The sequence below is a fragment of the Artemia franciscana genome, chromosome 3 (assembly GCF_032884065.1).
Source record: "Artemia franciscana chromosome 3, ASM3288406v1, whole genome shotgun sequence".
Classification (NCBI taxonomy): Eukaryota; Metazoa; Arthropoda; class Branchiopoda; order Anostraca; family Artemiidae; genus Artemia; species Artemia franciscana.
The window spans coordinates 39,066,712-39,090,205 of record NC_088865.1 but is presented as its reverse complement, the minus strand read 5'-3'; the positions used below and the strand labels follow the sequence as shown (position 1 = coordinate 39,090,205).

The 23,494-nt window shown below is 36.8% G+C and overlaps 1 protein-coding gene across 1 annotated transcript in view; it reads right to left on the bottom strand.

The window, feature by feature from the left end:
- The window catches only part of LOC136025258 (kinesin-like protein KIF11), a 51,046-nt gene extending 33,881 nt beyond the window's left edge, over positions 1-17,165 (bottom strand). The window contains exons 1-2 of the mRNA XM_065701108.1: positions 17,050-17,165; positions 11,887-12,071 (exon numbers count right to left, since the gene is read on the bottom strand). Of these exons, the coding sequence (XP_065557180.1) occupies positions 11,887-11,940 (54 nt within the window). The 5' untranslated portion in view covers positions 11,941-12,071; positions 17,050-17,165. The remainder of the gene's footprint in view (positions 1-11,886; positions 12,072-17,049) is intronic.
- Between the last annotated feature and the right edge of the window lie 6,329 nt (positions 17,166-23,494).

Genomic DNA, 23,494 nt, shown 5'->3' with positions numbered 1-23,494 from the left:
GGGAGGCTTCCACCTCCTACTCAACTAACTCAAGGCAGTTGGTAAAATAATGGACAGTTCCGGACTCAAAGAGATTATAGTGCAGGCAAAGCTGCTGCTACCTGGCACATGCAAAAAGGTATTTCGAGGGAAAGGCTGCTACCAAGATATCAATACCTACTGCATACTGTACGAGGTCTTGCTAGCCCTCTACTGGTAGTCCTTAGAAGAGTATTACTCCAAAGCACAAGAAGACTTCACTTCAGAATTGCACTTCAGAAGGCAAACGATACCTTAATCACTTTGGCTCCCATAATGAATGCCTTCGAAACCCTTCAAAATGCGTCACCCACGTTCGCTTTCTGGCGGTAGTTCTTGGAAATACTTGAAATAGCTATGCAATTCCATCATACTGAACGAGACTGTGACTGGGAGTCTAATTTGACAGCAACTGCTCGGATATTGCCATACTTGGTGGTGGCTGATCATCCTCAGTATACAAGATGTCTCATACAGTACCTATATGACATGTGAAGTTTACCACAAACCTTTCCTGATGTACACAGAAGGCTCATGAAAGGATACTTCGCAGTGAAGAGAACACACACAAGGTTTACGGCCACCTGTTCCGATCAGATACTGGAATGTACAGTGAGCAAGGATGCAAAGACGAAGGCCGGAATACTAGGATAACAAATGGATGAGAGACAGACTGAAGCTTGGATTCTTACCTTACCGATTTCCACTGCCATCAGCAATGGTTTCCTGCAAGTAGTCTACGTATCCACAGAGACATTGAAATATCACGAAGACAATCAGTCGACGACGACGCGATTACAACGTTCACGAGATAGAGTTCGAGACATTTTCACTGAATTTGGCAATCCGTTCAGCAGAGTGGACTTCGACCTAGTGAATATTGTGACGTCAGAAGCTGTGAACGATGAGAAGATTGTTTCTGATATTACTTGCGTAGCCACAAAAGGAAAAGAGGTGGTTGAGGACTTTCTATGCAACAGGAAAGACGATGTGAAAAAGGTTGTACTCCAAACTTTCCCTTCAGAGAGAAAAACTCAGAAAGTGAATGGTGTCCCTAAAATCGATCTCCTGAGCTCTGAAGTAACAGCCTTAAAGAGAATCATTACTGCTCAGTTGAGCTACGACGAAGAAAAGGAGAAAGCCGTTGCAAAGATCCTAACAAAAGAGATTCTTCCCTTTCCTCCATCCATTTTTGAACATCTTCCGCAACAACCAACCGAGACATCCTCTGGCTGAAAAATGAGGGCGGGGAACAAAGCTGTGCTGTTAAACTGGCTAAGAAAAAAAGGAGGACTTTCAGCTTGGCCGGCCACATTGAAATCCAAAGAAACAACATCAGCTACAGTACACATCTTTGACCTAATGTCCAAGATAAGGTCATATCGGCCTGCCAGGTTTGAAACAGTCAAATCCTTCGCGGAAAGAATACTTCTATCATTGCTGAATTATCTTCCAGTGGGTATTCCTGAAGTCCACATTGACGCACATCGGTACAACGGGCTGTTTGGAAAGCTCACGGACACCGGAGAGTTGATTTCTATGAAATCAGCATGGAGACTCTGACGAGGGAAAGGGAAAAACCTCCAGATTTCCACTCCTAGCACAATTGAAGAATGGGATGCCGTACTTGCAAGCTCAGCGTCTAAAAGCCGGCTCCTCGAAATTTTGTATGAAACCTGGGAGCAGATGAGTGATCAGCTTTCGAACGCACTCAACCTTTTTCTCTCAGGTGGGTTCAAGGAGAGAATCAAAGTGTCTCTGGTCAAACGTGGCTGCTGTCCAGCTTTACCCGAACACTGTTACTACGAGGAATGCTTGTCCTCCAGCCACGAACAGGCTGACCAACGCCTTATGACACATGCCAAGTACACTATCTGTTACGCTTGTAGCATCGTGGCATCGTTGTGCATACCAACGACACAGATGTGGCAGTAGCCTGTGTTTATTTTTTTGAAGAGCTTCAAGCTGAAGGACTGAGCGAACTTTTCTTGAAATTCCCGACTTACATTATCCCAGTACACGAGCCGGCGGATGGAGTTCACTTGTCCAAAGAGGATCAGATTATGTTACCGTTCGTGCACTGTCTGCCAGATTGTGACAAAACGAAGTTTTTCTTCGGCGTCGGGAAAGCTTCTTTCTTAAACACCGCGGTGTCTCCAACTTTTGCTTCAAAAATAGTGTCTGTGACAGAGCAGATCAAGGATGCAGAAGGGAAGCTTTCAGTCGACGCGTTTCGAGAATTTTACGACCTATCAAAATTCCTGGTCATAGTAAAAAGTACGGTAAACAGGCCGGATTCAATTCACTGGCCAGTGTAAGGGCTTACATTTGGTACCAGAAACAAGATGTGAAAAGACTTCCACCTTCTGACGACACCTTCGAGCCATGCATACGAAGAGCCATATTCGCTACATGGATAATCTTGTCGTCAGTACAGGCTCGGTCGAGCATTCCAGATCCACTTCTCCTTGGATAGAAGATGGCTGAAGGGGGAGTAGATGCGGTCGTCTCAAACTGTAAAGAAGCATCAAGCCTGGAATCTTACTGCAGATACAAAAGTGAAAGATGCAGGAAAGACTGTAGTTGCTCAAAAATGAAAGGATGCTGCAGCTTATGCTCCTGCCGCGGAACGAGGAGGGCATGCTGGGAGTCTGACCTTGCCCCATCTGAATTCTCGGAAGAAGAAAATGAGGAATATTTGTGAAAATTTTATTTGATACCTTTTACTTTTAATTAATACAGGTCCCTAATCAGTTACTATTACCCAATTTTACGGGCAGGCCGAGTAAGACAACTCCTTTATGTAGTAAATAGCTCAGTAGTATTACTGGCAAATCAGGTCCCAAAAAGGTAATTGCAGACGCCTTAGTACACCAGAAAACATATTCGTCCATTCTAAAAAAAAAAAAAAAAAAAAAAAAAAAAAAAAAAAAAAAAAAAAAAAAAAAAAAAAAAAAAAAAAAAAAAAAAAAAAAAAAAAAAAAAAAAAACTTTTTTCAGTCAACATGTTTTATATATCTATTTTTATTTTTAAGTAAAAGTTACAAATTTTAAACAGTTATGAAGTTTGAAGTATTCCTACCCTTTGAAGAAGAAAAAAAAACGTCCTTTTTCACGATACGGCTAGTGATCATTTCAGTGACACTACAAAACAAAAATCGCAGACCTTTTAAAAATAAAAATAGTTTATATGTTTTTAGCTCAAATTGTACGAAATTGAATGCACTTTCTTTTCGAATATAAAAAAAAAAATTTGTTACCTTGAAGAAATTTCGAGTTTTTAGCCTTTCTTTGAGATATTTGTTGAATTTTACAGCACTTATTTTGAAACTGCAGCAAATAGAGAAAAAATAGCGTTTTTTTTTTCTATTTAAAAATCATATTCTTGTAGATCTAGATCTCTTCTTTTGATTGACATAACATTACGCCAGATTCCTCAGCCCAATAAGTCGCAAAAAAATCCTGAATCGTCGAAATGGACTCCATAAAACGAAAGGATCTTGTTTGCACGATTTGCTACAACACACACTAAGCTTTCTGTCATTGTATGCTACGCTCCTACCAATGAGGCGGATGATGATGTCAAAGATAGCTTCTATGAAACCTTGCAAGCTGTCACCAAAGACATCCCCAAACATGATGTTCTATGTGTTGTTGGTGATCTGAATGCCAAAGCAGGAGCCGATCGCAAGTACTGTCCGGAAGTCCTAGGACCGCATGGACTTGGCCAGATTAACGAAAATGGTGCATTACTAGTAGACTTCGCGCTAAGTAATGACCTTGTCGTTGGTGGGACACTCTTTGAGCATAAAAATGTGCACAAGTACACATGGACATCTCCAGACGGTTCAACGCGAAACCAGATCGACCATTTACTGATCGCCAGAAGGTGGCGTACAAGCCTGTTAGACGGGCGTGGGTATAGAGGAGCAGACGCCCAGTCGGATCACATGCTCATGATCGCCCACTTACAGATCAAACTACGTGCCCAAAAAAAGACACAGCAAGATCTGAAGAAACTGTACGACACGGACAAGCTACAGGATCAAAAAATCCGCAGAGATTTCTGTATCTCTGTATGGAACAAATTTGATGCCTTGCCTGTTGAGGCAAATGACTCAGAAAGTGTCGAAGAGAAATGGGAGAAAATAAAAAGTGCATACACGACGATTGCCGCAGAAAAGCTAGGTTTCCGAAAGAAACCAAAGGAAAGGTGGATCTCTGACACAACATGGAAACTGATTGACGAAGGAAAGGCACTTAAGCAAGCCATGCTCATAGATACTACAAAGTGTTCAGAGCTGGCAACAAAACAATTATACAAAGAAAAAGATAAAGTGGTAAAAAAGAGTGCAAGAAAGGACAAGAGACAGTTCTTTGAAAAGAAAGCAGCTTTAGCTGAAGAAGCTGCTAGGAAGGGTGACTCCAAGACTGTCTACCGATTGACAAATGAGATGGTAGGAAAACAAAGCAGCCGAATCACCCTTGTCAAGGGCGAAAATGGATCAATTATATCTGATCCAGAAAAAATTGACGAGAGATGGGCTTCCCATTTCGAAAAACTTCTGAACAGACCGAGAACTTGCGACCAAGCTAACGTACCTGATATCCCTTTTATGTATCTAGACATCAATACAGATCCTCCGAGTGCTGAGTAGATCATGCATGCAGCAAAGAAATTAAAAAATGGACGAGCCCCGGGTATTGATGGCATCTCAGCAGAAATGCTGAAGTACTCAATTAGTACCTGCATATCCATTTGGCTTTCTCTCTTCACCAAAATATGGACCTTAGTGAAGGTCCCAAGAGATTGGAGCAGAGGCATTATAGTCAAACTGTTCAAAAAGGGAGACTTGATGAACTGCCATAACTGGAGAGGCATCAATCTTCTCCCTGTCTCATCCAAACTATTAGCCTCCATCATTTTGCAACGTCTGCGGAAAGCACTAGACGCAACTCTACGAGAAGAGCAGCATGGTTTCAGAACTGGGAGATCCTGTTCTGATCTAATATTTGTACTGAGAATTCTTGTCGAAGAATCAAAAGAATGGAACAAGAAGCTCTACCTCCTATTCATTGACTTTGAAAAGGCATTTGACTCAGTTGACAGAGATTGCTTGTGGAGAGTTTTGAAATACTACGGAATTCCCGAGAAAATAGTAGATATGATTATAGCGCTTTATGAAGAATCGGAATGTTGCGTAAAGACCGAAAACGGTACAACCAGATTTTTCAAGATCATGTCTGGTGTTCGTCAAGGATGTGTACTTTCCCCCATGCTCTTTATAATTATAATGGATTATGCCCTGAGATTCACATCGGGCTACGGGGTTAAAGTAAGCAACAAACAACTGTTTGATCTGGACTTCGTGGACGACGTTGTCCTTCTCGAAGAGTCTAAAGAACGGTTGCAGCAGCTGCTTGACACTATTACCGAGAATGCAGAGAATGTCGGGCTAAAGATAAACATAGACAAATCGAAGAGCATGGCCATCACAACCTCGCCACTTGTTCTCCATTGCAAAAACAAAGATCTAGAACAAGTCCAGGAGTTCAAGTACCTGGGTAGCTGGATTGATTGTGATGGAGAGATCTCGACCGAGATTAAACGTAGAATTGGACAAGCTACAGGTGCCTTCAATAGATTGAAGCCTATTTGGAGAAGTAATAAATATTCAATGCGACTGAAGCTCCGACTCTTCGATAGCAATGTACTCTCAATTCTCCTTTACGCAAGTGAATGTTGGAAAATAAACACGCAGCTTGAAAAAAGGATCTTTGCATTTGAAAATATGAGCCTCAGAAGAATGTTGAATACAAGTTGGCAACAAAAAAATTACAAATGCAGAAATACGCAGAAAAACAGGTCAACCTCCAGTCATTGAGTTGCTGAAAAGAAGGCGGTGGACATACCTGGAACACGTTCTTCGTATGGAAGAGAGCCGCCTTCCTCGAACAACCTACGAATGGAAGCCAGACGGTAGAAGAAAGAGAGGCCGCCCCAAAAATACATTGAGACGAACACATGACCGAGATCTGAGGACGGCCGGCACCTCACTAATACCTGAATGGGAAGACGTCATCGCTGCAGCACCAATGCGAGACGAATGGAGAGGCTTTGTCGACGCCCTATGCGCCACCGATGGCTCTGGAGGAACTAAGGTCTAAGGTAAGGATGGTCGACTATCCTAGGATCCGTCCTCATTATTTTTGTACCTTCCGGCATGGGTGGGTGCACGATACAGAATCTGGCGCTCTGACTATAAGACTTCTTTTCTTTGGTTGATTTCATACCTCATAATAACAATAATGATAACAATAATCAATGTTAATATAATACAATACATGAATAAATATTAATAATAATATAATAAATAAAACAAATTATATAAAAATAAATAACATACAATATTATAACAAGAATGCAAAACTAAATAATGTAGTAAAAATAATAAAATAGAAATAAATAATAAAGATAACAATAATTTAAAAATTGCTTCAATTCTGACTCTGTCGCAGACATACCTCTTTTGGCAAATAATAGCCGATGCCTTTATCTAAGATTACTATTAGAAATTACTTAGACAAAACAGAACATATAATATTTTTTTTATTTTGGCCAGTTTTTCATTTCTCTTTTCTACTGGTTACTAAAGAGCATTTACTGAATATCTCTGTGAATTCCACAGCTTGATGTTTCTATATCAGCACAACCTGATGTTACAAAAGGTGGTAGCAGAACTGACCATAAAATGGAGCAAAAACCTCGAAAGCTACGCATTTGATGCGTTGTTCATCATTTTTTATTACAAGTCTCTTTTTTCTGCTACAAATAAATAATAATAAATCTACTACTACTACTACCAATAATAACTCACTGCAGCACCAAGCCGCCTGAGGCCAACACAGCTACACACGCTCCCCCTCCAACCTAATCTTTTCAAGGCCTCCCTCTTTACACCCTCCCAGGAAGTTCCCATTACCTTTAAATCTTTATTTATGACATCCTCCCAACCCAGATGAGTACGACCTGCTTTCCGTGTAGCCCCAGACGGTTGGCCAAAAACGACAATTTTCGGCAATCTGTCATCTTTCATCCGCAGAACGTGGCCTAGCCATCTCTATCTTTCTTTCATTAGAGCCCTAGAAAGCGAGATAAAACCACATTTTCGTACAACCTACTGTTTGAAATACAGTCAGTCGGTCTGGTACCCAGAACAATCTCTCAAAAACATATAATAAATTTTCCTCCACTTTTCGGAGCGCCCATGCTTCAGAGCCATATCTAATCTATTAGAGCCATAATAAATATAATCTAAATGAATTGCATAAGTAAATTTTTCGAGTAGGAGGCGCCTCTTAATCTGCCGCTCATGAAACATTTCCAAAGTCATATGATGTCTGAACATAGCATTTGGATATATATATTTCTCATCTCAAATGAAGCAAATATTTTCTTTTTTTTAAAGACATAAAGTAGACATCCACGCCTAAAAAAATTTGGCAAACGATCCATTCATTTTTTATCTCTAATTTTGCCACTGACTAATTTAATCGACTTTTAAACAAATTAGAAAGCTTGATATGCCTATCAGTCTTTCGATGAAGCAAGAGAATAAAAAAAATGGATAATCCAAGAATGGACCTACAGTTACTTTTTCTGTATTCCTATCCTGTAAATGGTAACGAATAGTTTTGAGGATGAGTGACATATCCCCTTGTTATTTCTTTTTCCCTTTAATTACGTATTTAGTAGGTTCTAGTTACTAATTCTGACTAATCCTATAATGGAAACGACTAGTAATATCCTCGCATCGAATGACTAGTCGCGCATCGAGGGCAGACCTCAAACAAGGTGGAAAGGCGGTCTAAAGATGTTCCTAAAATGGTCGATGTTACCGCTCACGAGACTCCCCTCATAGTAGCAGAGGAGTCTACCTGGATGAGTAAAATTGCAACGTCCTTTACACAAAAGACCATTTGTCATTAGTCTTCAGCAAAAGCATTTCAGTGCCAGCGAAAGTAGATGAAATGTAACCAAACAGTCCTAAAATCCTAAAAGGGTGTAACGTTCCTAAAAGGTATTAAATAAAAAGGTATTAAATCCCCTCCTCAATTCCCCGCTCTTTACGCTAAAGTTTTTCACTGTTTTAAAAAGTAGAATTATGGCAAAGAGTCAAACTTTAGCGTAAAGAGAGATTGATTGCGCAGGGGACAATCCATTTTATATACGGAGTAATTTCTGTTCGTTTTAAGTTTTAATGTCGCTCCTTACTTTCAGTTAGAAAAACTAGTTTTTTTTTATATTTAATTTCTGAACGTTTTTGAATTAATGCATGTTTGATTTTGGCTCACCGCACATAAATTATTAAAATGAAATTTGCATAATTATTCTTTTTTTGGCTAAATGGCTTTCTCTTAGTTTTGATCAGACGATTTTGAGAAATAAGGGGTGGGGAAGGAGGCCTAGTTGCCCTCCAATTTTTCGGTTACTTAAAAAGGCAACTAGAACTTTTAATTTTTAACGGACGTTTTTATTAGTAAAAAATATAAGTAACTTAAGAATTAACTTACGTAACAAACTTTTATATTCTTATATTTTTGTTATGTATATGAGGGGGTTCGTCCCCTCGTTAATACCTCGCTCTTTATGCTAAATCTTATGTTTTGTCCCAATTCTTTAAGAATGACCCCTGAATCAGAAAGGTCGTAGAATAAATAGTTGAAATTCCTAAAAAATACCTTAGAATAAAGAGCGAGGCATTTATCTCCTCTTAAATACCTCGCTCTTTATGCTAAAGTATTTTTAGAACCCCTTATATGCGTAATAATCTCTGTTCGTTTTAAGTTTTAATGCTACTCCTTACTTTCAATTGAAAAAACTTTTTCATGTTTATTTTTTCATTGTTTTTTTTTATAGTAATGCTAGAAAATCCCGCGACCTTTTCATTGAATTTCTCTTCCCCCATGACATATTCCTCCAAGGAAAGATCCTCCCACATGGCCCCCTCCCCTCAACCCCACCCCCAAACCAAAAAAAATCCCCCTGAAAACGTCTGTACACTTCCCAATAACCATTACTGTATGTATTGGGGGAGTAAGGCATCCCCAAGACATAGTTATTATGGTTTTTGACTATGCGGAACAAAATGACTATCACAAAATTTCGATCCGTTGAATTTGGAAAAACGAGCGTGGGAGGGGGCCTAGGTGCCCTCCAATTTTTTGGTCACTTAAAAAGGGCACTAGGACTTTTCATTTCATTAGAATGAGCCCTCTTGCAACATTCTAGGACCACTTGGCCGATACGATGACCCCTGAGAAAAAAAAAAATTCGCACCCGTGATCTGTCTTCTGGCAAAAAATACGAAATTCCACATTTTTGTAGATAGAAGCTTGAAATTTTTGCAGTAGGGTTCTCTGATACACTGAATGCGATGGTGTGATTTTCGTTAAGATTTTATGACTTTTAGGGGGTATTTTCTCTTATTTTCCAAAATAAGGCAAATTTTCTCAGGCTCGTTACTTTTGATGACAAAGACTAAATTTCATGAAACTTATATATTTAAAATCAGCATAAAAATCTGATTCTTTTGATGTATCTATTAATATCAAAATTCGGTTTTTTAGAGTTTCGTTTACTATTGAGCCGGGTCGCTCCTTACTACAGTTCGTTACCACGAACTGTTTGATAAAAGGTATAACCATCCTAAAAGGTATAGCGTTCATTTCCGAATTTATAGCTACCAATTCATTGAAATAAACACGCTTTGAAATACGTATGATTTCAAAAGTAGCCTTTAGTGGCTAAATTAAAGTTCAATTAAAATCAAGGTGCCATCAAGCCATGGCTAATTGGGAGAAAAAGCCACGACAGGTAATCTGAGTGATAGGCAAATCTGACAGAAGCCTTTTTTAGGATTATATATAAATTACGTCATTTCACTTGTTGATAGATAGTCTGTCATCCGTCCATCCATCCTAGGGCAGAACTAAGGTAGATAGTCATAGGGCTAAGGGATAGATGCTCGGGATGAATGACTCATCGGGGTTGACTCATCGGGGGTTGACTCATTACGGCAAATGCCATGTAAGTTCCAGTGCACAATTTGTTTGAGGTGGTTAAAACAGGCCATGTAAAAACACTTCCGACACAAAATGACGAAATTTTCATTTCGTCATTGCCCTTATTAAAACAGTCTTTCAGCCAGTTAAGACGGCCACAAACAGACTGGTGTGTTTTTTTCTAGTTTGGAGCTAAAAAAGTTTGAGCTGGATAAAACCGGTCATGGAAGAACATTTCCAACACGAAATGACAAAATTCCCCTTTCTCCCTTATCCTGATTTAAACAGTCTCTCAAACGGGTAAAATAGCCACGAAAAAAAGTTGAGTAAATAAAGATGAAATGGCTACTCTGATGTAACATAAGTCTTGGTCAGACTGGTAGTACCTTACGAGCGTAGAGGCTTCACCTGGAGGCGAAGCCCTGGGTTTGATCTTTTTACCTATGAAATGTGTAAACTTGTTTACAAATATAAAATGTTCCGTTATTTGCTACCAAAAATGCCTTTTCAGTTTATGAACCCATTATATTCCATTTACAAAATAGCTTTAAATTTAATATAACGTAATAATATAGTTTAAAATATACTTGGTAAAATAAAATATAATGAGACATGAACAGGGGTCTACATAATTGGAAAAACAGAGTGGCAACACAGTTCTTCGAAAAAAAATGTTTTTCCAGTCTAAACAGCTGTTCTTACAGACTGCGAGACAGTCATTAAGCAGTCAAAGCAAACTGCTTGCCACCATATGGTAACTTTAGTTGGTAATTAAGAAAACAAAGTCTTATGTTAAGTACCTAAAAATTTCTAAGCTTCGCTCTATGATTTTGTTTTGAAGGAAGCTTACAAAATGCGGTTAGGCTCCAAGTCCTTTACAGAATGTCTATTGTGTGTTTTTTTGGGGGGCGACTTTGAGGGAAACAGTCTCATGTTTCATGAAAGTAAAAGTAAATTCAGTCCTTGGACCTATCTTAGTTCTAACCATATCAGAAATCTGCAATTTTCTAAGGTTTTCCTTTTAGTTGTTTCAAAATTTCGAAGCTACGCCATTTTTGCCACTGTAGCCGCGATAAACCTTGAAAACAGAAGCAAAACTAATCATTAATAACGCTTTCCATTTTTTAAAGTTTAAACATTAACAATCTTTTGATTTCTAAAAACAACTACACCTTCAATAGAAAGCTACATCATCTTAAGCTGCATAGTGCTACATATTTTGTAGCTTATTTTTTGCAGATTTTTTAAGCATATTTCTTCTTAAATTTGGTGCCCACTACTACCAAAAATTGCTTATAAAGGTCTTTTTTTAACACTGAATTCTAAATAGCTTAAAATATCATATAAAATATTATACGAAATATGTTAAAATATCATATAACGTAAAATACGTTATATGATGCCTTTTTGAAGCTTATTTTTGCAGATTTTTTAAGCATATTTCTTTTTAAACTTGGTGCCCGCTACTACCAAAAATTGCTTATAAAGGTCTTTTTTATTAACACTGAATTCCCAGTTTTCCTAATAGATACATGTAGTTACGCAGGTTTCAACTTAACTAATTCTAAAAATCAGATCATCTTCTCTGTCCTTGGTACTTCAAATGTTTACTGGTAAGTAAACTGGTAAAATGGTAAACAAAATCGGTAACTGGTAAATAATCTAAAACTACAGCAAAGTAAAAAGGTGCTTAATACTCCTTTGCCTTCAGATTTCATTTTCACTATCCTTGGTACCTCAATATTTCCCGGAAGCAACCCACGCAATTCCAGCAACCCCAAGGGGTACCAAACTAAAACAAACCTCGACTTTAATGTTCTTTCTAAGGTGTTCAATTTCGGCCGCACAATTTGACATATGACGAGCAGTGGATACGACGCTGGAATAAAGTTTTCTGAAAAGGCTGTACTCTGATGAGCTGATTGTGATCCAAAATGACCCCGTTGTGTATTCCGGAATGCAGATATAAACTCCTGTGTCGATTTAGTCTGCAAAATAAGAACAAAACTATACACAAAGTCACACAAAATTGCCGAAAACCAAAGCAAAACGATACTTGATTCTGTCTACACCTCTACCGCATACCAAGATTTATCAGGGTACCCTTAATCTCATAAAAACTATTTAGCCATTTGTGCATTAGAATCTTTTGGGAGGAAATGTTTTTTTTTTCTTTCCGGGCCGATTTTGGGACTTCAAATCCTTGGGGTAAAACCACTGCTCCAAAATGGTATCATCTGAACGCAAATTTCATTAAAAAATCACTGAATAAAATACTAAAAACTAGTGTTACGTAAAAATTACTTCTACTTGACTTTACTTAACTTTACTTACTTACCAACTTTACTCACCTTTACAAGCAAACTTTACACGATTATAGCCTAGTGTCAGTCAAAGATTTGTTTTATCAGGGTGAAACCGCCCCTAGTCAACGGCAAAAACCTCGTATATAATTTTGTTTCTTCTGAAATTACTGCAATACATTCTAAATTTACTAGCATGTAAAAACTCGAAACTGGAAAAACTTGAAACTAGTTTCCAACAAGAACTTGGTTTAAAGATTATCGTGACGAAAACAGCGCTGGTAGATTGAAAAAACAATTTGTTCAATTTTTCTTTAAAAATTACTTTAATGCAAAAATCCCTAAATATCCGACTTCAAGATACGCGTGTTAGTCGAAAAACTATTTGTTATGAATATCAAAGACACAAAGTTATTATTTTGAAAAAAGAACCTTGGGTCTTGAGCCCTTGCATCTAGTTTCGTTCCACTCTACAGAATATAAAGAAAATAAATTAAATAATAACAACAATCATAAAAAATTAGATGAGAATTCTTCAGCATCCATAGGCAATATCACAACCATGGTGTTATTCTTGCTGCAAACCCTGACATTATTTTTAAAACCAAGAAACCTCGTAGTCATTAAAATTAAAGTCTCAATACAACCCATAGTTTACCTACTTTTTGAGGTAGAAATTTATATATTAATTGAAATATTTATTATTATTTACTCTATAAAATATTTGAAGAATTTATTGAAGTAAATTAATACAATATTTATTGAAGCATTATCGACAATGGATATAATTTGCGCTACTTTAAGGCTAAACAAAATAAATTAGATAAATGCAACTTTGGGGGTCAGTTGGGTTCACAATTATTTCACTCGACCTTGGAAATTTATAGGGAAAATCGTGCAATGTGAAAATATTGCGAATAAACGAACGGTAAGAAGAACATACCCTAGACGATGAATGGTCTTACGGCTCTTGTCAACAGAAAAACCGTTTCAACAACAAGGTTGCCAACTGGACACATTTTATGTCAAAAGGACACATTCCCATCAGCCGGAACACAATGACATAACAAGGCAAAAAAGTGACACATTTTAGAAATTTGGGACATAAAAGAGCAAAAAAGGGACACATTCTGTAAATAGATGACATAAAACGAAACCGAAATCGGTATATAATTTCCTAAATTTTGTTCTTTATGTTACGATTTAAAATGAGATTATTTTCGCTGGCTACTGAAGTATTTCTTAATCATGTGCCAAGTTTTTGCCGGACATACGTATACTTCCTCGAGTAAAATTCTCTTTTTGCTATTCGTAATAATCGATTCTGAGCGTTATGATAATTATTATACGTTCAATGGTTTAGATTGCACTTATGATAGATCTTTATTTTGTAAGGTTTGTCTGTTATACGCAACGATTATAGAATGTCTGCGGTTACCCAAGACTTCTTACACCGTCCTTTTTTCTTTGGCAAAACTTTTCTAATTCACTTGGGACAATCTGGAAAAAATATATCGAACCTATCTTCATTATTTGATGCAATTGACAAAATTTATCACGATTCATTTAGGATAATACATTGTTATAACACGAAAAGAATTGTTCTATTTACATATTGCCAAGAATACTCATTCTTTAATCTATATTTCCTTGAGGAATAGCAAGTCTACAAAACACACAAAATGGACAGAGGTGTCACTACAACAACGCGACAGGAGTCAAATGTTTTATATTTATTTTTGTTACGTTTTTACGAGTCGGGCAAACATTTCGGGGTTATGGGGTTTAAACCCCCCAATTTCCACCCCCTGGATACGGCCTTGTCCGTGACCCTCGTAAATATGTTGATTGATGGAAATAATCCAAATGATATGAAAATATTCAATATTCGGCTAATATTTGCATTTATTTCAATCAGATCAACGATTAGATTACCCACAAAGAAACACGGGAGATTCTTTTTCGTTCTTTTCATTTCAAGTTTTCAAGCTGCTCCTCCAAAAGATCAAAGAATTCACTATAGGAGGAAGCCAGTAAGCCTTTATGCAGATAAGCCACGTATTTTTTCGGCAACGCAACTATTAGTTATGGTGCGTTAGGAGGTTAAAGTTCCAAGCTAATCTCTGTGAGAGCCCTTTACACATTTCTTTAACCTTGCTAACCTCCTGAGCTTTACACCTTTCTTAACTTTCATTTTGCCAATTTTTGCGTAATTCAAAAATATTATGAACCCATTTCAAAATGTTTCTCAGCAGTTTGTAAGATTAGGAAGATAAGTCTAAGAAGCTGCGGTGACAACAGTGGACAACCATTGTTCCGAAGCGTGGGTGCTCCAAAAAGAGAATTTGCTAGATGTTTTCCAGATAAATTGCCTACGGACTGTTTTAGGTACCCGTCTGATTGACCAAATCTCAAATAGTAAGCTGAACGAAAAACGCGTTTCAAGAAAGCAAGCTTTCTAGGGCTATAATGAGAGAAAGCATGAGATCGTTAGGACGCTTTCTACTGATGAAGGATGACTAAACAAAAAGCGGGCCGTCCCCGAAAGAGGTGAGAGGATCTTGTAATGAAAGATTTAAGGAAAATGGTAAATTCTTGGGAGGGTGTAAAGAGGGAGAATTTGAGTAGATTCAGATGGAGGAGGAGCGCGCGTAGCTGTGATGGCCTCAGGCAGTTTGGTGCTGCAGTGAGTTGTTACTAGTAGTAGCGAGTGACAATTTTTATCATGCTGAATTAATGATATAGTTTTTGGAGAATATTCAAAATGTACACATTGCCCCCTTTCCCTCCATTCATCTTGACCAGTATTAAATTTCATATAAATAATGTGTGCTTCATATACGTATCTGGACTAACTGACTTAGTGATCACACTCTAGCTCTCAACCATAGACAAACATGCGCAATACAAAAGTTTCCCAATGGTATACCCTGCAAGTTTAAAAAATGGATTAGGAATTTGGTGGACCTTGCAGCTATTCGTGATGATTATAATGTATGCAGGCAGATAGTGTTGCAACGTTTATTTAACGATCAATTCGTTCAAATGGGCAATTCATGCTGGTTCACTAAATGAGCATAGAATTAAAATTGATAAGTAATCAGAAGAAAACTGATGATTATTTCAAAAGTTATTTCAATTGTCTCGAATTTCTTTTGTAAAATTAGCATATCGGAATAAGCTTGCTTTTAACAGGAGGAACTTATCAAAACATTTTTGGAAGGTAATGAAGACAGACGAGAACCAACAGCAAAATTATCCTTTACCAAAAATTGCTAAGTTGGATATTTGAATTTATATACCTTTTTTCTGTGACCTTAATCATGTTAAAAATACATACCAAGAGCTGAGATAACCGAGCTATACCCTTGCCCTCAAATATCGATGATAAAACGCAAAAATATCCTATTTTTAAGACTCCCCTACTTTAACTGCCCATTTTAAGAGTGAGGGACGTATCCCCTTTTTGCTTCTTTTTTCTTCGTATCATGAGTTTAGTAGGTTCTAATTACTAATTCGCACTTATATGATTTTGTCTGAATTCAAATTTAAATTGTTTTTACGTATATTTTTGTTACTTATATTTAGTCCTCGCCGAGTGGTTAGCGCTCCGGACTTGGAATCCTGAGGTCAGGAATTCAAGTTCTGGTGTCTTTGGTTATTTGGTTCAGAACAGGGGTCAATGCTGTGACTCTGTAAGCTCAGCCAGATTCGATCCAGCTCTAAATGAGTACCTGGAAAAATCTTGGGTAAAAACACAGGAAGCAAGGGATGATTTGCCCCCAACCACGCATTACACTCCCAGCCGAAAGCATTGAATCAGGATATAGGTGCCTGTGCGGCGCGGACCATTCGTCAGCATGCAAAAAAGTATTAAAGTACTTAGGTATTTTTGTTTAACGTAAAGGTACTATTTTAGGGCCAAAAGTACATTCTATTCCAGGTACTTCTACTCTTAGCTTACAAAAAGATATTTAACTTAACGATTCTCAATCAGCCAATTCTTCAAAAGAATATATTCAGAAAAAATTTGTTCAGTAAACATTTCTTTAAGATTTACTCTGCTGATATTATTAACACTAGATATGCTTGTATGCAGGAATGTATTTCAGGAGTGGCAGAGAAATAAATCCAAAATTAGCATAGGCACATTCTGTAGAAAATATACGAAATTACAAAATCAATCATAGAAAAATGTCATTCATTCCGAAAGGACACAAAACCCCCTCCGCTATATAAATGCCTGGTAGAATGGAGGGAGGGATCTAGCCAGGAAAAAAATTGCTTTTAAATTAGATGGTGTTTTCTGTGATTCAGTTTCAACAGATTTTCGAATGTCGACCTGGCAATTCTTCAAAAGTATATGCTTAAAAGAATTATTTTCCAAACATTTCCTTGAGTTTTACTCCACCGGTGGTATTAATACCGAGTAGGCCCGTATGCAGGAGGAAGGAATCAAGGGGAGGGGAGTATTATAGGGGAGTTAAAGGCATACATTCACAAAACTTAACAGGCAAATTCTGTAAAAAAAAAAAAAAAAAACAACAACAACAAAACATGAAACTATAGAATAAACCAGAAATAGATGGGCCCCTCAACTACTTACACCCCTGTTAACAAACAGGACAACCCTAATATATATATATAAAAAAAAAAAAAAAACCTGCAGAGTAGCCGTTGTTTTCTGAGATTCAATTTCCTCAGTCATCCCGTCAACTAGACTGTCGAGTAAACTTCGGTGGGCGTTTAAGTCTCGTACTCGCTTTTCCATTAACTGACCTGAAAACAAAAGAGGTAAGTGTATATTATATAAAGAACCATAGATTAATAAGGACGGACAGATTAATTAATAGGCAACAACAAGTGGTTTATATACCCACCACCGACATGATTAATTCAAAACCACCCCCAAACTCTCCATAATTAACTTACTGGAAAACAGACTGTTTATTCATAAAAGTGTAATTGTCGTTTTTATTAATGACAATTTGCCATCTGTTCAGAGAGGGTTCTCACAGAGAGAAGAATGAAGTTTCAGAATATGACTGTAGTAGCAAAGTATGAAAACAACACCATCTCTTCTTTTAACAAACCAACAAATAAAATAAACTTTTTTTTTTACTTTTATTGCTGCTGGTTTCAAATCAAATTGTTTTTTCAGATTAAATTAATTTATTTAACATAAAAATTAAAACAGAGTTACAGCAGCCATCTACAAAAAACTGAAGGTTTGTTTAGGATGGTTCCAAATCCGTTATTATACAGCTTTACAACTACTACATAAAAATGAAGTAAAAAAATTAAGAGAAATAACATACAACTTTATAATCTTTCTCAGTTATCACCCAAAAGTTAACGCTTATTCTACTCTTGAGCTGGATTACATAAATAGCCTCCCTAATACCATTTGGGAGGGAAATCCACACCCCCGGTCCCGAAAAACGAGGCAGGAACGCAGCATATTGAGTACTCCGGAGCTCAGATGCAATGTCATATGCATTTCCAATGAATTAACTGTAAAAATTTCCACAATACTTCGGTGAACCCTTATTCAAACATTGATATTTAAAAATTGCTAACTGGTAATCCAGTAACTAATATATATTTAATTTTCAAACTTGTAAAGCAATTCAACGCGCTATTTCCAAACTGAATATAATCACCTAAAATACGAACTATTTTATTCTGTAAAATCTAGACCTTTCTAAAACCTGAAATAAAACTACTAGTCCATAGCATGCAACCATACGATAAGTAAGGGCTAAGAATAGAATGATTCAGTAAAAGTAAAACGTTCGACGGTAGTTGATTTCTCAGTTAACTTATCACACCCAAACGTCTCGAAATCTAGACTGCCACAAAATAATAACGCGATTTCCAGCTTAAATTAAAATGAAAACTAAAATGAAATTCGTTTTTGAAATATCCACTGCTAAATAACTAGAACTTGTAAAACTATTCAATTCAGCAATGGCCTTATTTGTCTTCTCAATTAACTGGTTCGGATAAGAAACTGTAATCGTAAACACCGTGTCATCATCAAAACATGTTATCAGTGAATCTGGTGTATAAAAACGCATGATATCAACGTAGATTAGACAAAGAAATGGACCAAGCACTGAACCCTGAGGGACTCCGGAATTAACGATAAAAGTTTTTGAAATATATTTTTGAATACAGACTCGTATGATACGTTGGTTAAGATAGGATTCAAACCAGTTCAGAATAACACATTGGATCCGTAAAAAGCTTAGCCAACGCAATAAAATTTCATGAACCAACTTGTCAAAAGCCTTTCTGAAGTCTATTGAATAAAAAAAACAAGTTTTTTTAAAACTAAAAGTAAGGAGCGACATTTAAACTTAAAACGAACAGAAATTATTCCGTATATGAAAGGGTCTGTCCCCTCCTCAATGTCCCGCTCTTTACGCTAAAATGTTTTATTGTTTTAAAAAGCATAGTTGTGAGAAAGAGTCAAAATTTAGTGTAAAGAGCGGGGCATTGAGGAGGGGACAGCCCCTTTCATATACAGAATAATTTCTGTTCGTTTTAAGTTTTAACATTGCTTCTTAATTTCAGTAAAAAAAAAACTTGTTTTTTTATTCAATTTCTGAATGTTTTTGAATTAATGCAGGTTTTGATTTTGGCTCAACGTACATGAATAATTAAAACATAATTTACAAAGTAATTTTACTTTTTTTTTTTTGGCGAAATGGCTTTCTCAAAGCTTTGATTGAACGGTTTTGGATCACTAAAACTTTTCATTTTGTTTACGAACGTTTTTATTAGTAAGAAATATACGTAACATACAAACTAACTTCCGCAATAAACTTCTATATTTGTATATTTTTATTACGTATATCAGGGGATTTGACCCCTCGGCAATACTTCGCTCTTTACATTGAAGTTCGAATTTTGTTCCAATTCTTTAAGAATGACCCCTGAATCACAAAGGCCGTTTAATTAGAATAAATAGCTCTTTTGAAATTACTAAAAAATACTTTAGCGTAAAGAGCGAGGTATTGAGGAGGGGGCGACCCCCTCATATACACAATAATTTCTCTTCGTTTAAGTTTTAATGTTACTCTTTTTTTATTTAATTTCTCATTGTTCTTTAAAACTGTGCTGGAGAATCCAGTGACCTTTTCATGGAAATTCTCTTCCTCCATGATAAGTTCCTCCTTGGAAAGATCCTCGATCCTCTTACATAACCCCCTCCTCACCACCAGAAAAAAATCCCCCTGAAAACGTCTGTATACTTCCCAGTAACCAATACTATATGTAAACAATGGGCAAAGTTCATAACTTGCAGCCCTTCCTCCGGAGACTGTGGGGGATTAAATCGTTCTCAAAGACGTAGTTATTGGATTTTTGACTGTGCTGATCAAAATGGCCATCTTAAAATTTTGATCTGATGGCTTTGGGAAAAAAATAAGCGTGGGAGGGGGCCTAGTTGCCCTCCAATTTTTTGATCACTTAAAAAGGGCACTAGAACTTTTAATTTTCGTTAGAATGAGGCCTCTCACGACGTTCTAGGACGACTGGATCTATATGATGACCCCTGAAAAAAACACAAAAACATAAACAAACACGCATCCGTGATCTGTCTTCCGGCAAAAAATACAAAATTCCACATTTTGCAGATAGGAGCTTGGAACTTCTACAGTAGGGTTCTCTGATACACTGAATCTGATGGTGTGAATTTCATTAAGATTCTATGACTTTTAGGGGGTGTTTCCACATTTTTTCGAAAATAAGGCAAATTTTCTCAGGCTCGTAACTGTTTATGGGTAAGACTACATTTGATGAAACTTATATATTTAAAATCAGCGTAAAATCTGATTCATTCGGTGTATATATTGGTATCAAAATCCCGTTTTTTAGAGTTTCGGTTACTATTGAGCCGGCTTGCTCCTTACTACAATTCGCTACCACGAACTGTTTGATAAATACTGAAAGTACCAATACACTTTTTTTTAAGAGCACTATTAATGAAATCTGTTAGGTGAGGTAAGTACAACATAGCCCTTAAAATTACATAAGTACACCCATTTTAGCTGCAAATATTCTTGTTTATAGAATATACTGTGAATATTTGCCTCAGGAAGCTTGTTTCTGGAGGAAAGCTTTTGCAACGGCTACTGCTTAATCTGCAGCATTTACAGCCACGATGTAATCGTGGCGTCAATTCGCGAGAATTAAGTGGTTGAGGGGGACGGGGCAAAATGTATTGTGCAATTTATAAGAGAGGGGGAAATTGTTCGTTTTTCAGTGAAAAAAAAACCGCACCATCCGAAAAAACTTGCTTCTGTTTCAGATCAAACTAAAATATTCTTCATAATTTTTTTTACAATATTAGGGATTTACAATCCCTCCCCAAAAAATGCCTCTACTCTCCAAAGCCCTTTTTGGCCATCTCTTGAAAATCTAACTGTCAGTCTGGCCTTCCTTGACTGTATTGCAACAATTCTGACCCATCAAAATAACAAACTGAGGAGGAAATCCCAATATTGCCAAGTAAATAATTCGAAAGGCGAATTTTATTATACAAAAGCTTTGTCTATATGATTCGTAAATACCCGTTAAGCTTCCTAGAGTACTTGATTTTTCATGAATTAACCCCTAAAATTTCTCTGCCTCAATTCAAAATACACTACGTGACATAGACATTACATGACGCACACATGACATGTGTTACGTGTCGGCTTGGATTTACAGTTTTATAACGGCTGCACTTAAAGCGAATTCTTGCCTTTTATCTGGTATTTAATATTCTGTTTGAAAATGTTAATTTCAAACAGAATATATTTCAACAATGAAAAGTATTAGCAGACAATGGTTAACATGCTACGAAAAAACAACAACATATTTTCAAAAGTATAGACACTATTAAGAGGTAAACTACAATTGCAATTGCTATGTCATTTAATCATCATTTCAACCAAATTATATATATTCTCGTGGAACTAGGGGGGCGTATTAGATATACCTCAAAGTGAGCAAGAGCTATCGATTGGTCCAATCCGTTTTTTAGTTCTCAGAAAATTTGATTCTCATGATATTTAGAAGCTTTTATTTTCACAAAAAGCTTCGTGTCTTCTTTTCTTAATAACACTCAGTTGGAAAATAGAGCCTCTGGTATCAAAACTATTTTTGCAGTATCATGACTACCGAAAAAATTCTTGTTTTATATAAAAAAAAAAAAACTGGTCTTAATCCCCCCCTTCCGTCTACCCCACCCAAAATAATAATTCAATTTACGACTTCCAAATTCAATTTCCCAATTTTCGACGCTCCCCTGAAATTTACGATACACACCTTACCAATGTTCGAATAATCGCAGACAAATCATTACCATAATTTTTGCCAACTAGTAATATTTTTTCAGACTCTTGTTTATAGATTAATATATATATATATATATATATATTATATATATATATATATATATAATATATATATATATATATATATATATATATATACATATATATATATATATATATATATATATAATATATATATATATATATATATATATATATATATATATATATATATATATATAATTCAATCAAGGCTGTTGATCAATCCAAGATGGAAATCTAGGGAGAGTGGGTATGTGTGAGGGACAGGGACTAGCAGTGCCCCTTGAAAAATCCTCAAAAGAAAGTGTAGAGCTAACTTCCGACATAAGAGAATATATTTGACCATCGGAAAGATCACCACGTGGAGAGTGGGGGGTATGTTTTCACGTCAATTCACGAAATATTTATGGGCTGAAATGTAATTTTTTTTTTGAAACTGATATTTCAGAGATCAAATGGTATGAGCTCTAACAAAATTCTATGAATCAATAGATTGATTTAAAAAGGAAAATAAGAGGCTTAATGCCGGACAGGATTTAAAATAAGAGCTCTGAGTCACGATGTCCTTCTAAATATCAAAATTCATCAAGATCCGATCACCCACTCGTAAGTTATAAATACCTAATTTTTTCTAATTTTTCCTCTCCCTTTAGCCCCCCAGATGGTCGAATCTGGGAAAACGACTTTATCAAGTCAAATTGTGCAGCTCCCTGACACGCCTATCAATTTGCATCGTCCTAGCACGTCCAGAAGCACCAAACTCGCCAAATCACTGAACCCCTGCCCCCAACTCCCCCAAAGAGAGCGAATCCAGTACGATTCTGTCAATCACATATCAAGGACATTTGTTTATTCTATCCACCACGCTTCATCCCGATTCCTACACTCCAAGTGTTTTTCCAAGATTTCCCCCTCCAACTCCCCCCAATGTCAATTGATCTGGTCGGGATTTGAAATAAGAGCTCTGAGACATGAATTCTTTCTAAAAATCAAATTTCATTAAGATCCGATCATCTATTCGTAAGATAAAAATACCCCAATTTTCCCGTTTCCAAGAATTCCGGTTTCCCCCTCCAACTCCCCCCAACGTCACAGGATCTGGTCGGAATTTAAAATAAGAACTTTAAAGCACAAGATCCTTCTAAATATCAAATTTCATTAAGATCTGGTCACCCTTTCGTAAGTTACAAATACCTCAATTTTCAAGATTACACCCCCCTCCAATTCCACCAAAGAGAGCAGATCCGGTCCGGTCATGTCAGTCACCTATCTTAGATAGGTTTTTATTCTTCCCATCCAGTTTCATCCTGATCTCACCGCTTTAAGTATTTTCTAAGATTTCCGGTCCCCCCCCCCCCATTACGCTTGATCCGGTTGAGATTAAAATAAGAGATCTGAGCTACGAGGTCCTTCTAAATATGAAGTTTCATGAAGATCCGATCACTCCTTCGTAAGTTAAAAGTACGTCATTTTTTCTTATTTTTCAGAATTACCCCCCCCCCCCCCCCCAATAGATCGGATCCGTTCCAATTATGTAAATCACATATGTAAGACTTCTGCTTATTTTTTCCCACCAAGTTTCATCCCGATCCCTCCAATATAAGCGTTTTCCATGATTTTAGGTTCCCCCACCCCAAACTTCCCCCAACGTCACCAGATCCAGTCAGGATTTAAAATAAGAGCTTTGAGACACGTTATCCTTCTAAATATCAAATTTCATTGAGATCCGATAAGCCGTTC